General features: G+C 45.0%; 1 protein-coding gene across 1 annotated transcript in view; it reads left to right on the top strand.

Moving 5' to 3' along the window:
* The window catches only part of LOC120020506 (cell adhesion molecule 3-like), a 58529-nt gene that overhangs the window by 39725 nt on the left and 2711 nt on the right, over positions 1-16093 (top strand). The window contains exons 3-8 of the mRNA XM_038964209.1: positions 1186-1338; positions 2387-2524; positions 7036-7206; positions 8866-8956; positions 12459-12631; positions 14273-14293. Of these exons, the coding sequence (XP_038820137.1) occupies positions 1186-1338; positions 2387-2524; positions 7036-7206; positions 8866-8956; positions 12459-12631; positions 14273-14293 (747 nt within the window). The remainder of the gene's footprint in view (positions 1-1185; positions 1339-2386; positions 2525-7035; positions 7207-8865; positions 8957-12458; positions 12632-14272; positions 14294-16093) is intronic.

Raw genomic sequence — 16093 nt, 5'->3', positions numbered from 1 at the left:
TAGAAATAGCTTTGTTTCTGGAATTACAATATGCTGCTACTCTCAAATCGTATTCATCACATAAAGCTTCCTCCAGTTAACAATATATTGGAAAGGAGGGGTAAATGGAGGATATATGAAGAGAGGTAGATGATGGGGGGGGGGGGCACACACAGGAGCTACATCAAGACAAATGGACTGACCTTGGTTACTGATAAACCATGAAGACAAAGCCCTGGCAGAGACACAGACACAGGCAGAGTTAGGTATGCTATGCAGAGACACACAGACGGAGAGACAGACAGAGAAAAGACAGACAGACGGGAAAGGAGTCGGGCAGACAGAGAGAGAGGGAGGCAGACAGATAGAGAGCGACAGACAGACAGACTGAGCCAGACAGACACACACAGACAGAAAGAGAAAGCGGGTTGTCATCCAGACGGAAAAGGACAGAGACACACATGTACAAACACAGATACACAAAGACAGACAGAGAGACGTATATGGAGACAGTCCTGCACTAGACCCCAGTAGCCACAGACAGAGATCAGGACTGTCTGTGGACAGATAAACAGGCCCAAGGACTGACTGAGTGTGAATGTGTGTTCTGTTGCCTTCATGTTACAACGGGCCCTGGTCAAAAGTAGTGCACTATGTAGGGAATAGGGGTTATATTTTAGTTTGTTTGTGTGTGTGTCCCAAGAGCCCAGACAGAGTCAGATCAGAATACATACAGAGGTCAAAGATATCACGTAGATGGGACGTGTGTTTCCTACCATTTCATCATCCTCCCATAACCTACACTAAACACTGTGTGTGTGTGTGTGTGTGTGTGTGTGTGTGTGTGTGTGTGTGTGTGTGTGTGTGTGTGTGTGTGTGTGTGTGTGTGTGTGTGTGTGTGTGTGTGTGTGCCCCTCCCTGCCAGCTGCCGCGATGATGACAAAGCGTTTATATCTCTGCTTCTTTTTTTGCCCCCTCTCTGTCTGTCTGTCTGTCTGTCTGTCTGTCTGTCTGTCTGTCTGTCTGTCTGTCTGTCTGTCTGTCTGTCTGTCTGTCCGTCCGTCCGTCCGTCCGTCCGTCCGTCCGTCCGTCCGTCCGTCCGTCCGTCTGTCTGTCTGTCTGTCTAATTTTCTATCTCTTTCTTCCCTATCTCTATTTCTCCCCCCTCCACTTTTCCTCTCCCTCCCATCCCTCTGTCTCACCCAGCTCTGAGAGATAACCGTATCCAGCTCCACCGGTCGACAGGGACAGAGCTGTCCATCACCATCGGAGACATCCAGCTGTCAGACGAGGGGGAGTACACCTGCTCCATCTTCACCATGCCCGTCCGCACTGCCCGTGCCACCGTCACTGTGCTAGGTGTGTGTGTGTGTGTGTATTAATGCATAATTCTGTATTATGCATTAACTTATTCATGCAGTCTGTGTGCTAGATACAGTAGTGGAGTACTGTATGTAGATTTTTTAGACTGAGTGTCGGCAGTGGTGGAAAAAGTACCCATTTGTCATACTTGAGTAAAAGTAAAGATACCTTAATAGAAAATGACTCAAGTAAAAGTGAAAGTCAACCAGTAAAATACTACTTGAGTAAAAGTCTAAAAGGATTTGGTTTTAAATATACGCAAGTATCAAAAGTATATGTAATTGCTAAAATATACTTAAGTATTGAAAGTAAAAGCATAAATCATTTCAAATTCCCTATATTAAGCAAACCATTTTCTTGTTTTTTTACGGAGAGCCAGGGGTACACTCCAACTCTCAGACATGATTTACAAACAAAGCATTTGTGTTTAGTGAGTCCGCCAGATCAGAGGCAGTAGGGATGACCACTTGTTCCCTTGATAAGTGCGTGAATTGGACCATTTTCCTGTCCTGCTAAGCATTCAAAATGTCACGAGTACTTTTAGGTATCAAGGAAAATGTTTGGAGTAAAAAGTATATTATTTTCTTTAGGAATGTAGTGAAGTAAAAGTAAAAGTTGTCAAAAATATAAATTGTAAAGTACAGATACCCTCCAAAATGACTTAAGTAGTAGTTTAAAGTGTTTTTACTTAAGTACTTTATACCACTGAGTGTCGGTAGAGTGTAGCTGTATTACACTCTCTCTGTTCTGTATACTGTATACATGTCCGCTATAAGTCTGTGGCAGTGTCCAAATGGCACCCTATTCCCTATATAGTGCACTACTTTTGACCCAAGACCATAGTACACTACAGTATATAGGGAATAGGTGTCCTTTCGGGATGCACAACATGTCTGTAAGTGTGTCTATGTGTTAAATGTGCTCTCTCTCTCTCTCCCTCTTTCTCTCTCTCTCTCCCTCTCTCTTTCTCTCTCTCTCTCTCTCTCGTCTCTCTTCCCCTCTCTCTATGTTTCTGTCTGTCTCTTGCTCTCTCTCTCTCTGTCAGGTGTCCCTGGTAAGCCTCAGATCTCTGGCTATGAGGATGCTGTGCAGGAAGGGGGCAAAGTCACCCTCACCTGCACCAGCTCCGGGAGCAAGCCCCCCGCCAAACTACACTGGTACAGGGACCAGGAGGAACTCACAGGTAAAGGTGGTTAGGGAGAGAGGACGGGAAGGGAGAGAGGATGGGAGGGAGAGAGGAGGGGAAGGGAGGGAAGGGAGAGAGGATGGGAGGGAGAGAGGAGGGGAAGGGAGGGAAGGGAGAGAGGATGGGAGGGAGAGAGAGAGAAGGGAGAGGGAGATAAAAGGAGAAAAAAAGGGAGTGTGATAGATCATGAGAGACAGAAGAAAGAGAAAGGTGTGTATGTACGTGTGCGAGAAGGGAAGGGAGATGGAGAGAATGTGTATGTATGAGCGAGAGAAGAAGAAAATACATGGAGGTTAAAGAAAGAAGAAGAGAGAGAGGATAATAGGAACATGTGCAAGCTAGAGAGACTAGAGGGGAGGTGATGAGGCAGAACATAGCAAAACATTAAACAGAGAGCGAGAGAGCGAGAGAGAGGAGGTGGGGACAGGAAGGAGAGGGGGGGTGGTTGGAAGGGAGAGAACAGGGAAGATGGGAGAGAGAGGGGGTGTAGATGGGATTCAGAGAGAGGGAGGGAGGGAGAGAGAGATAGAAAGATAAAAAGTAAATAAGATTGAAAGGATAGAGGGGATAAACGGTAAAGCTAGGCGCTGAAAGCGGCAACACGGGGGGATGAGGCAGAACACAGAGGAAGCTGTAAACGAGAGAGAGAGGGTCTGCGTCCCAAATGGAACCCTATAGCCTATACCAAAAGCGGCCCTATAACCTATACTAAAAGGGTGCCCTTTGGGATGCATGCAGGATGTTCTATTAGGGTAGATTGAGAGACCTTGGTTCCTGATAAACCATGAGAAGAGAGCCGCAGATAGTGAGTGGGGAGCATCCCAGTCATGTTGGAGACGATATGAGCTCAACCCTATGTGACATATAGTATGTGTTACTATCCTTGTGGGGACCAAACAATTAATTCCCATTCAAAATCCTATTTACCTTAACCCTAACCCTTAACCTAACCCTAACCTTAATCCCCAACCCTAAACCTAAACCTAACCTTAACCCCAACCCTTAACCTAACCCTAACCTTAATCCCCAACCCTAAACCTAAACCTAACCCTAACCTTAACCCCAACCCTTAACCTAACTCTAACCTTAATCCCCAACCCCAACCCTAAACCTAACCTTAACCCCAACCCTTAACCTAACCCTAACCTAATCCCCAACCCTAAACTTAACCCTAACCGTAACCCCAACCCTTAACCTAACCTTAACCCCCAACCCTAACTCCTAACCCTAATTGTAACCCTAACCCTAAACCTAACCCCTAAGGCTAAAATAGCCTTTTTCCTTGTGGGGACTGGGGAAAAGTCCCCACTTGTCAGAATGATCCTTGTTTTGTGGGGACTTCTGGCTTCTGGTCCCCACAAAGATCGTAAAACCAAAAACACACACTCTCACAGACACACACTTTCTCTCTCACACACACACACCCACACATACAGTGGCTTGCGAAAGTATTCACCCCCCTTGGCATATTTCCTATTTTGTTGCCTTACAACCTGGAATTAAAATAGATTTTTGGGGGGTTTGTATAATTTGATTTACACAACATGCCTACCACTTTGAAGATGCAAAATATTTTTTATTGTGAAACAAACAAGAAATAAGACAAAAAACAGAAAACTTGAGCGTGCATAACTATTCACCCCCCCAAAGTCAATACTTTGTAGAGCCACCTTTGCAGCAATTACAGCTGCAAGTCTCTTGTGGTATGTCTCTATAAGCTTGGCACATCTAGCCACTGAGATTTTTGCCCATTCTTCAAGGCAAAACTGCTCCAGCTCCTTCAAGTTGGATGGGTTCTGCTTGTGTACAGCAATTTTTAAGTCATACCACATATTCTCAATTGAATTGAGGTCTGGGCTTTGACTAGGCCATTCCAAGACATTTAAATGTTTCCCCTTAAACCACTCGAGTGTCGCTTTAGCAGTGCTTAGGGTCATTGTCCTGCTGGAAGGTGAACCTCCGTCCCAGTTTCAAATCTCTGGAAGACTGAAACAGATTTCCCTCAAGACTTTCCCTGTATTTAACGGCATCCATCATTCCTTCAATTCTGACCAGTTTCTCAGTCCCTGCCGATGAAAAACATCCCCACAGCATGATGCTGCCACCACCATGCTTCACTGTAGGGATGGTATTCTCGGGGTGATGAGAGGTGTTGGGTTTGCACCAGACATAGCATTTTCCTTGATGTCCAAATTGCTAAATTTTAGTCTCATCTGACCAGAGTACCTTCTTCCATATGTTTGGGGAGTCTCCCACATGCCTTTTGGCGAACACCAAACATGTTTGCTTTTTTTTCTGGACACTCTTCCGTAAAGCCCAGCTCTGTGGAGTGTACGGCTTACAGTGGTCCTATGGACAGATACTCCAATCTCTGCTGTGGAGCTGTGGAGCTTTGCAGCTACTTAAGTCGGTTATCTTTTGTCTCTTTGTTGTCTCTCTGATTAATGCCCTCCTTGCCTGGTCCGTGAGTTTTGGTTGGCGGCCCTCTCTTGGCAGGTTTGTTGTGGTGCCATATTCTTTCAATTTTTTAATAATGGATTTAATGGTGCTCTGTGGGATGTTCAAAGTTTCGGATATTTTTTTATAACCCAACCCTGATCTGTACTTCTCCACAATGTTGTCCCTGACCTGTTTGGAGAGCTCCTTGGTCTTCATGGTGCCGCTTGCTTGGTGGTGCCCCTTGCTTAGTGGTGTTGCAGACTCTGGGGCCTTTCAGAACAGGTGTGTGTATATACTGAGATCATGTGACAGATCATGTGACACTTAGATTGCACACAGGTGGACTTTATTTAATTAATTATGTGACTTCTGAAGGTAATTGTTTGTACCAGATCTTATTTAGAGGCTTCATAGCAAAGGGGGTGAATACATATGCACTCACCACTTTTCTATTTCAAAATGTATTTTTGAAACAGGTAATTTTTTTCATTTCACTTCACCAATTTGGTCTATTTTGTGTATGTCCATTACATGAAATCCAAATAAAAATCTATTTAAATGACAGGTTGTAATGCAACAAAATAGGACAAATGCCAAAGGGAATTAATCGTTTTTGCAAGGCACTGTACACGCACGCACGCACGCATGCACACACACACACACACACACACACACACACACACACACACACTGGGCTCTTCAGTCAGCATTATAGCTGAAGAAAGGGAGCGAGGAGAGGCCGAGGAGATGAGCATCACGGGTCAACGTGTTACTATGACACCCTCTCATACAGAGGCTGTGTTCCAATTAGCGCCCTTCTCCCTATGTAGTGCACTACTTTTGACCCTACCTTATAGAGTGGCCTTTGAGATGGAACCGTAGAGTGCTGTGCTGTAAGTAGCTAGGTTAGAACAGATGAACACATAGACCGCTACTCACTTCTGCTGCTTTGACGGGTTTACAGAGGTTAGAGAGGCTCAAAGGGGATGGAGAGAGGAAGAGAGGGAGAGAGAGAGGGACAGGGGAGAGAGAAATAGGAAGGAAAGAGATAAAATGAAAATGTCTGCATCCCAAATGGCATCCGATTTCCTTCATAGTGCGCTACTTTTGACCAGGACCATAGACCAGGGAATAGGGTGATGGTCCCTGGTCAAAAGTAATGCACTATATAGGGAATAGGGTGCCATATGGGATGCATTTTGGACACGGGGAGAGAGAAAATAGGATATTAGGGAAGGGTCAGTGGAGGAAAAGGACGAAGGATGATGAAATGGTCGGGAGACGCAGAAAGAGTGTATCTGAAGAGGCTTTAATTGAGAAGAATGGCTGGCTAAGTGCTGTCAAGAGGCTTTAAATATGAATGTTCCTGTACACTACGGTATGTAAGTGTAAGGGCTATTGATCAGCTGATGGGATCAATTTGTCTGCATTGAATTGGATGTTGCTCTGGTCAAAAGGAGTGCGGTATATAGGGAATAGGGTGCCATTTGGGACGCAGGCATAATCTAAATGTGCGGTATCATTATGGTGGATCCACAGATTCTAAATGTTCCCTGTGTGTGTGTGTGTGTGTGTGTGTGTGTGTGTGTGTGTGTGTGTGTGTGTGTGTGTGTGTGTGTGTGTGTGTGTGTGTGTGTGTGCGTGTGTGCGTGTGTGTGCGCGCGTGGGTGAATGAGACAAAGAGAAAGAGAAATATCCTCCATATTACATAAATATTACTCAGTCAGCCACGGATATTACTGTATCTTGAATGTAAACTCATTTGACACGGAGCTTTTCATACAGTGGTAGTAAGTAGTACATCATCATTATATGCAATGGCAGTTAAAAACGAGTACCCATGGTGACAATATGTTTGTGTCTGCGTCGTGTGTGTGTGTGTCTCTCTATCTGTGTTTCTCCCCTCATTTGAGTGCATCTATGTGTGTGGTGTGTGTGTGTGTGTGTGTGTGTGTGTGTGTGTGTGTGTGTGTGTGTGTGTGTGTGTGTGTGTGTGTGTGTGTGTGTGTGTGTGTGTGTGTGTGTGTGTGCGTCTCTCTATCTGTGTGCGTCTTCGTATGTGCATCCAGGTCGCCCTGATGTGGTGGAGTCTAACCCTGGTGAGCCGACCTACACGGTGATCAGTGAGCTGACTCTGACTGTGGGCCGAAGCGACGATAATGCTCTGATTGCCTGTGCTGTAGACCACCCTTCTCTGGCCCCTGGGGACAAAGGGAGCGAGCAACGCATTAGAGTCCTGTGTAAGTGCTGCCTCCACTCGCCAAGGCCTGCCACTGCAACCACATGTACTTTCAGGTCCATAATTATTGGCACGCTTGATAAAGATGAGCAAAATACTGATCTACAAAGTTTGTGAAAAAGAAATTGGGAAATTATATTATTTTATAACTATACAATTACTCGGAGAAAGAGATTTTGTTGAACAAATAACAGAAACAAATCTCTTAAAGATTGGGGTCAAAATGATTGGCACCCCTGTTTCTGACACGCTTGCATCCTTCGCTTGTGAGGATAATGAAACCGAGACTTTTTCTCAACTGTTATATGAGATTGGAGAACAGACTGGGAGGGGTTTTAGACCATTCCTCCGTACAGAATCCTCCCAGATCCTTGATATCCTTCAGTCTGCGCTTATGGACCGCCCTCTTCCATTCAAACCACAGGTTTTCAATGGGGTTCAAGTCCGGGGACTGAGATGGCCATTGCAAAAAAGAGATTTTCTGGTCCATTAACCAATTCTTTGTGGAGTTTGATTAGTGCTTGGCGTTGTCATCTTGCTGGAAGATCCACTTGCGGCCAAGTGTCTGCCTACTGGCAGAGAGAACCAGGTGTTTGGCTAAAATGTCCTGGTAAAGTTCACGATGCCGTTGACCTTAACCCTAGTCCTGAGACCCCAGCGAAAATCGGCTTTTCATGTCTCTGACTTTCATTTACATGCATGTCCAGCCGTTATATTTAGCCTCACAACCAAGTGTTTTACCATTTTCTTTTCAGTACAACCAGGTCTACAACTAGAACACAAACAGTTACGTTCATGAGTTTTATTTAAATGGCAACAAAAAAAATAAGGTCAGCCGAAGCAGAAACCTGATAACAATGAATTTATATGAATGCTGTAAGTACAGAGATTGTTTGCTCAGTGGGAAATGAATATCCAATTCGTCAGTGACGACTGTGTGGAGTTTTGGCGTTTGTGACAAAACTATGTGAGCTTATTACAGTATTATAGACACTATGTCCTGGGATCTCCTATAATCTATGCAGAAGAACTCCTTTCCTTCTAACAACTCCTGTGTAGCTTGTAAGAGCCTCAGCTTTTCATAGATAGCGTTTAATAGTTTATTGCTCAAACCATTTCGACTCTACAGACGTTTTTGGCAAAAAAAAACCCGGCCCGGGGCTCCTTTGGGATCCGCCCTTGTCTCACAGCCACTGCTCTAGCTCCCCGTTAATCACACGGAATAATGTATGTAGCTCAAACACACAATGTTTAAAAGAGGTTTGAAGCCAAAAATGTGCTGGCATTACGGTAGGACTCATTGGATTAGCAAGGTCCCTTGGACCAGTGGCCCCATAACATCAAAGATACACCACCATATTTTACCATAGGTATGACGTCATTTTCTGCGTATTCTTCCGTTTAGACATTTTTGTTGTTGTTGGTATTTTAACTCCCTTTTCGTTATATCCCCCCGAAAAACTGTGTGTGTCTGTGTGTGTGTGAGTGCGAGCATACGAACGAGCGAGCGTGCGTACATTGTCACTGAAACATTACAAACATAACTCAACAGACATGACTTAACGTGCAATGTACGTATGTATGCGTTTGTCCGTTTGTGTGTGTGTGTGTATCTATCTTCTCCAGTATATATGACGGCGATGTATTATTGTTTTTCCAGTCACCCCAGACGTAACTATCCAGCCTGAGAGTGATCTACCCAGAGAGGGAGGAAAGTTCCACCTGCAGTGCATTGCCAACGGAAACCCTGAGTAAGACACACACACACACACACACACGCATTAACACACACACAAGCAAGCAAACATCCCTACACACACTCTCATGAACAACACATACACAAACATACACTGTAGCATCCGTACTGCATTATAGATGAACCTGCCTTAGACCAGTCAGTCTATTGATCGGCTCCTCTCCTCTCCTCTCGTCCTCATTCTCCCCCCTTTCTCCCATTCTCTGTCTCCCCCCTGTCCCACTCTGGCTGCATCCCAAAATGGCTCCCAAATGGCACCCTATTCCCCATAAGGCTCCGGTCAGAAGTAGTGCACTATGTAGAGAATAGGGTGCCATTTGGGATGCATCCGATGTCTCCCTCTATCTCCCCATCACTGATCTCTCTCTCTCACCATGTCACTCACACTCACTCCACTCTAACTCAGTGCCTTTTCTGTCACAGCCGTGTCGAGTCTTCCCCTCTTCCTTCTCGTCCTCACCAATAATTCTCTTCTATCTTGCTCTGCACCTTTTCCGCCCCCATCCTCCCCCATCCCTCGTCTCTTTGCTCTCCTTTAAGGTTACGCGTCAGCCTGTCACCGCCTCTCCAGTCACAGAATTCGTCCCAAATGGCAACCCATTCCCTATATAGTCCCTATGGCCCTGGTCAAAAGTAGTGCACTGTGTAGGGAATAGGGTGTCGTTTCGGATGCACCCAGAGTACTTCGTGTAGTCTGTCTGAATAGACAGCCGGCGTGTGAGTGACAAGGGAACAGATAGAGAGAGGGGAGAAGGGCTCAGCACATGCATATCCTTAAGAGGCCGCACAACATCAGAATATCTAACAGGCCGGCATAGAGGGCAGGGAGAGAGAGTGTTTAATGTTAACTGTACATTTGTGATTGTTTATTTCACTTGCTTTGGCAATGTTAATGTATGTTCCCCATGCCAATATATCCCCTTCGAATTGGAGAGAGAGAGAGAGAGAGAGAGAGAGAGAGAGAGAGAGAGAGAGAGAGAGAGAGAGAGAGAGAGAGAATGCACAGCTCCTTGGGCCGAAGGACTAATGACCAGTCAGATACAGGCTGGGTCTCAGCTGTCAATCGAACACAATCACCATGGCAACACATTTGCTTCTCTAAATCTGACCCACCGTTTCTCGCAGACAAACTGACGCTGATTAAGTTTCCCGTTTAACGGCATAATACAATCAGAAAATGTTTTATTACAGCGATACGGCTTGTTTCCGAGAATGTCTTGACTTGACGAACAAGAGCTATTTCAAGACGCTTTAATCAAATAAAATGGAATGTTCCCCCTCTACTGGAGGACTATCACATTCCATTCCATTCCATTACATTACATAACATTCCATTACATAACATTCCATTACATTCCATTCCATTACATTACATAACATTACATTACATTACATTACATAACATTCCGGTCCATTCCTATCTACATCAAGGCATTTTATATTTGAAGAATCTCAAATCTCAAATATATTTTGATTTGTTTAACACTTTTTTGGTTACTACATGATTCCATATGTGTTATATCATAGTTTTGATGTCTTCACTATTATTCTACAATGTAGAAAATAGTCAAAATAAAGAAAAACCCTTGAATGAGTAGGTGGGTCCAAACTTGTGACTGGTACTGTATTTGATCAGCAGACCCTGCTTGCAATTTGCATACCATTTCCCTATTAGTAGTCAGTTATAAACATCAGTCCATTACATGCTGGAGCCTTAGTACATTATTGCACACTTGGCACTCGATCCATATACACACATGAAACATAACCATACACACTATTCACTCTATGTAATGAACAAGGACAAAACAGTGCCCAAGGGAAAGTGTTCATACCCCTTGACTTATTCCACATTTTGATGTGTTACAACCTGCATTTTTTCTCTCTCACCCATCTACACAAAGTGAAAACACGTTTTAGAAATGAAATACAGAACTATCTCATTTACATAAGTATTCACACCCCTGAGTCAATACATGTCAGAATCACCTTTGGCAACGATTACAGCTGTGGGTCTTTCTGGGTAAGTCTCGAAGAGTACAATATGGGCACATTATTCTTAAAAAAAAATGTCAAGCTCTGTCATGTCAGTTGTTGATCATTGCTAGACAGGTATTTTCAAGCTTGGCACACCTGTATTTGGGGAGTTTCTCCCATCCTTCTCTGCAGATCCTCTCAAGCTCTGTCAGGTTGGATGGGGAGCGTCGTTGCACAGCTATTTTCAGATCTCTCCAGAGATGTTCGATCGGGTTCAAGTCCGGGCTCTGGCTGGGCCACTCAAGGACATCCAGAGACTTGTCCCGAAGCCACTCCTGCGTTGTCTTGGCTGTGTGCTTAGGGTCGTTGTCCTGTTGGAAGGTGAACCTTCGCCCCAGTCTGAGGTCCTGAGCCCTCTGGAGCAGGTTTTTATTAAGGATCTCTCTGTACTTTTACTAGGAGTGGCTTCCGTCTGGCCACTCTACCATAAAGGCCTGATTGGTGGAGTGCTGCAGAGATGGTTGTCCTTCTGGAAGGTTCTCCCATCTCTACAGAGGAACTCTGGAGCTCTGTCAGAGTGACCATCGGGTTCTTGGATCACCTCCCTGACCAAGGCCCTTCAATCAAATTGATTTATGAAGCCCTTTTTACATCAGCAGATGTCACAAAGTGCTTATACACAAACCCAACCTAAAACCCCAAACAGCAAGCAATGCAGATGTAGAAGCACGGTGGCTAGGAAAAACTCCCTAGAAAGGCAGGAACCTAGGAAGAAACCTAGAGAGGAACCAGGCTCTGAGGGGTGGCCAGTCCTCTTCTGGCTGTGCCGGGTGGAGGTTATAAGAGTACATGGCCATTTAAGCCTAGATTGTTCTTCAAGATGTTCAAACGTTCATAGATGACCAGCAGGGTCTCCCCCGATAGATGACCAGCAGGGTCATTTGTACATTTGAATGTCGCACTAGTGGGACCTACAGTAGAAGTACATTTTGTCTGGTGCTTTGGCGTTTGAGCGAGAGAGAAAGAGCTCATTTGAATTCTCAGCAACAACAGAGTGATCAAATTAAGATACCACATCTGTAAGTATAAGTGAAAGATGAACTCTGAAGATATTCATATGCCCCTAAAATTGATTAATCACGTCAACAAATTCAGTTATACAATACTCATATTACATAATTGATTCTTGTATCACACTAGTTCTGATTGATAAACAGTCTGTTCTGCTGCATGTACTGTATGTGGCAGACTGTCCATTTCTTTATATTCTAATCTCTTTTCTCTTTGTCCACTCTGTCTGTCTGTCTGTCTGTCTGTCTGTCTGTCTGTCTGTCTGTCTGTCTGTCTGTCTGTCTGTCTGTCTGTCTGTCTGTCTGTCTGTCTGTCTGTCTGTCTGTCTGTCTGTCTGTCTGTCTGTCTGTCTGTCTGTCTGTCTGTCTGTGTCTCTCTCTCTCTCTCTCTCTCTCTCTCTCTCTCTCTCTCTCTCTCTCTCTCTCTCTCTCTCTCTTTCTCTCTCTCAGGCCTATCTCGTACGTGTGGCAGAAGAAGGATGGGGAGCTCCCTCCGCTGGCCAAGGTGGATGGTAGTGTCCTGCGCTTTGAGATGCTCAACAAATCAGACAACGGCATGTACCTTTGTCAGGCCGACAATGGCATCGGGAAGGTGCAGGGCCAGTACACACTGTTGGTGCAAGGTACTGACCTTAGAAAGAGAGGAGGAGAGAGAGAGGATGGGAGAGAAGCAGCTTGTCCAGGGCCGACTGTTTCTTTTTCTCCTTTCTTCCAAATTTGTATTTATTTCTGTTGTTGTGTGGTTTCTACTTCCACTTTTACTTTCACGTTTCTTTTCTGCTTTCATTTACGTTTCTTTTCTGTTTATTTCTCTTTATCCACCACACCATCCACCTTGCGCTTCACTCCTTTTCTTTTTTTGCCGAACATCCGTCCTGTCCACCGTGCCAATGTCTCGCGTTCCTTTTTCTCTTTCTACTCCTTTCCATATCCCCTTCATGTCTTCTCCTGTATCCAAGACCTGACAGATGATTCAAACGACCTCTTCCCTACCTCTTTCTATCTACCCTCCTCTTCTCCGACTTCTGACTCCCCCCCTCCTTCTCTTTTTCATGATTCTTTCTCTCAACCCCCGTCTCTTATGCCAACAATGTCGGGCTCCGGGTCTGAGTTGTCTGCCTCCACATTCCTACCTGGCACTTCTCCTCCTGCTATCTTCTCCTTCTCTATCCCTTACCCATCTGACCTTACTATCACCCCTTCCCCTTATTCCTCCTCGTCATCCCCCTCGACCTCTTCTCCCTCTCCTTCTCCCTCTCCCTCTCCTGCCAATGTTCCATCTACCTCTCTTTCCAGCTCTCTCTTCCCTGATCTTCCACTGTCTCACGAACCCCTTCCCCCCTCCTCCTCCTCCTCCTCCTCCTCCCCCTCTTCTTCTTCCTCCTCTTCTTCCCCTCCTCCTACCAGCGTTACTCTCTCTGTCGCTCCCCCCTCCTCCGTCTCCCTCACTCCCTCCTCAGTTCCCATACAGCTGAATGGAGTTTACAGTTTCACAGGTAAATTATCTCAGTTACACACTCGGACAGTATGTATATACACACACACACACACACACACACACACACACACACACACACACACACACACACACACACACACACACACACACACACACACACACACACACGCACACGCACATACTGGAATTAACAGTTGTACCGTCAGGAACAAACATATTCACAGACTCTCAGAGATCCTAATAGTATCCTAATTGCACTGTGGGTAAACAAGAAAGGCAGTTCGTAGAGTCTACATAAACATAGACCAGGTAGACTTTACTGAGGAAGGTGTAGACATTGCATGTGACCAGGATTTCTCATCATAGGGGATTTGGGTGTAGGGTGAAGTTGACCCTTGACACTGGTCTTGGGTCAGTTTCGTATTTCCCCACTAATGGTTAAGGTTAGGATTGGGGAGGAAAAGCTGATCCAAGATCTGTACCTATGGGAAACTTTACCCCAGAGGGACATTTCATTTTCAACCACAATCACCTCACCCCTCCACTGTTTTCTTATTTTAAGTTTTTTATTTTTCTCCTGTTTTTGTCTTCCTTCATTCTGACCCCTTACATGTCGCACTCGTCTGTCTGTCCGTCCATCCATCCATCCATCCATCCATCCATCCATCCATCCATCCATCCATCCATCCATCCATCCATCCATCCATCCATCCATCCATCCATCCATCCATCCATCCATCCATCCATCCATCCATCCATCCATCGATCAATCCATCCACCTCCATCTATCCATCCTCTTGAGGAGATGGTCCAGACAACATTGCAGGTATATTTTTTGACAGTCACCTGTCTCTCTGTCTCTGTCTGTCTGTCTGTCTGTCTGTCTGTCTGTCTGTCTGTCTGTCTGTCTGTCTGTCTGTCTGTCTGTCTGTCTGTCTGTCTGTCTGTCTGTCTGTCTGTCTGTCTGTCTGTCTGTCTGTCTGTCTGTCTGTCTGTCTGTCTGAAATAAAGAAAGTAGGAGTGTAGGGACAGTGTGAACTGAACTCTCTAATAAATGCTTTCATACTTCTTCCCCCACATACAGGGCATTCTTAAAGTATTCAGACCCCTTGTCTTTTTACACATTTTGTTACGTTACAGCCTTATTCTAAAATTGATTAAATCATTTTTTCTGATCAATCTACACACAATACCCTATACTGACAAAGTGAAAAGAGGTTTTAAGAAATGTTTGCAAATGTATTCAAAATAAAATAACTGAAATACCTTATTTACATATGTATTCAGACCCTTTGCTATGATACTCGAAATTGAGCTCAGGTGCATCCTGTTTCCATTGATCATCCTTGAGATCCTAGATCATCCTTCTACAACTTGATTGGAGTCCACCTGTGGTAAATTCAATTGATTGGACATGATTTGGAAAGGCACATACCTGTCTATATAAGGACCCATGGTTGACAGTGCATGTCAGAGCAAAAACCATGCCATGAGGTCAAAGGAATTGTCTGTAGAGCTCCAAGACAGGATTGTGTCGAGGCACAGATCTGTGGATGGGTACCAAAAAATGTCTGCAGCATTGAAGGTCCCCAAGAACACAGTGGCCTCCATCATTCTTAAATGGAAGAAGTTTGGACCCACCAAGACTCTTCTTAGGGCTGTCCGCCCGGCCAAACTAAGCAATCAATGGAGCAGGGCCTTGGTCAGGGAGGTGACCAAGAACCCGATGGTCACTCTGACAGAGCTCCAGAGTTTCTCTGTGGAGATGGGAGAACCTTCCAGAAGGAGAACCATCTCAGCAACACTCCACCAATCAGGCCTTTATGGTAGAGTGACCAGACGGAAGCCACTCCTCAGTAAAACGCACAACAGCCCGCTTGGAGTTTGCCAAAAGGCACCTAAAGGACTCTCAGACCATGAGAAACAAGATTCTCTGGTCTGATGAAACCAAGATTGAACTCTTTGGCCTGAATGCCAAGCGTCACGTCTGGAGGAAACCTGGCACCATCCCTACGGTGAAGCATGGTGGTGGCAGCATCGTGCTGTGGGGATGTTTTTTAGCGGCAGGGACTGGGAGACTAGTCAGGATCGAGGGAAAGACGAAAGGCAAAAAGTCAGAGAGATCCTTGATGAAAACCTGCTCCAGAGTGCTCAGAAACTCAGACTGGGGTGAAGGTTCACCTTCCAACAGGACAACGAACCTAAGCACACAACCAAGTCAATGCAGGAGTGGCTTCGGGACAAGTCTCTGAATGTCCTTGAGTGGCCCAGCCAGAGCCCTGACTTGAACCCGATCAAACATCTCTGGAGAGCTGTGCAGCGACGCTCCCCATCCAACCTGACAGAGCTTGAGAGGATCTGCAGAGAAGAATGGGAGAAACTCCCCAAATACAGGTGTGCCAAGCTTGTAGCGTCATACCCAAGAAGACTCGAAGCTGTAATTGTGTTTTAACAAAGTACTGAGTGAAGGGTCTAAATAGTTATGTAAGTGTGATATTTCAACTTTTAATATTTTTAAAATTTGAAACAAAAAATATTAAATACTGTTTATGCTTTTTCATTATGGCATATTGTGTGTAGAATGATGAGGGGGGAAAATGATGTAATCAATTTTAGAACAAGGCTG

Source organism: Salvelinus namaycush, chromosome 25 (genome assembly GCF_016432855.1).
Source record: "Salvelinus namaycush isolate Seneca chromosome 25, SaNama_1.0, whole genome shotgun sequence".
Classification (NCBI taxonomy): Eukaryota; Metazoa; Chordata; class Actinopteri; order Salmoniformes; family Salmonidae; genus Salvelinus; species Salvelinus namaycush.
Note: the sequence above shows the minus strand (reverse complement) of the source record. Positions and strands in the feature narration are given on the sequence as shown.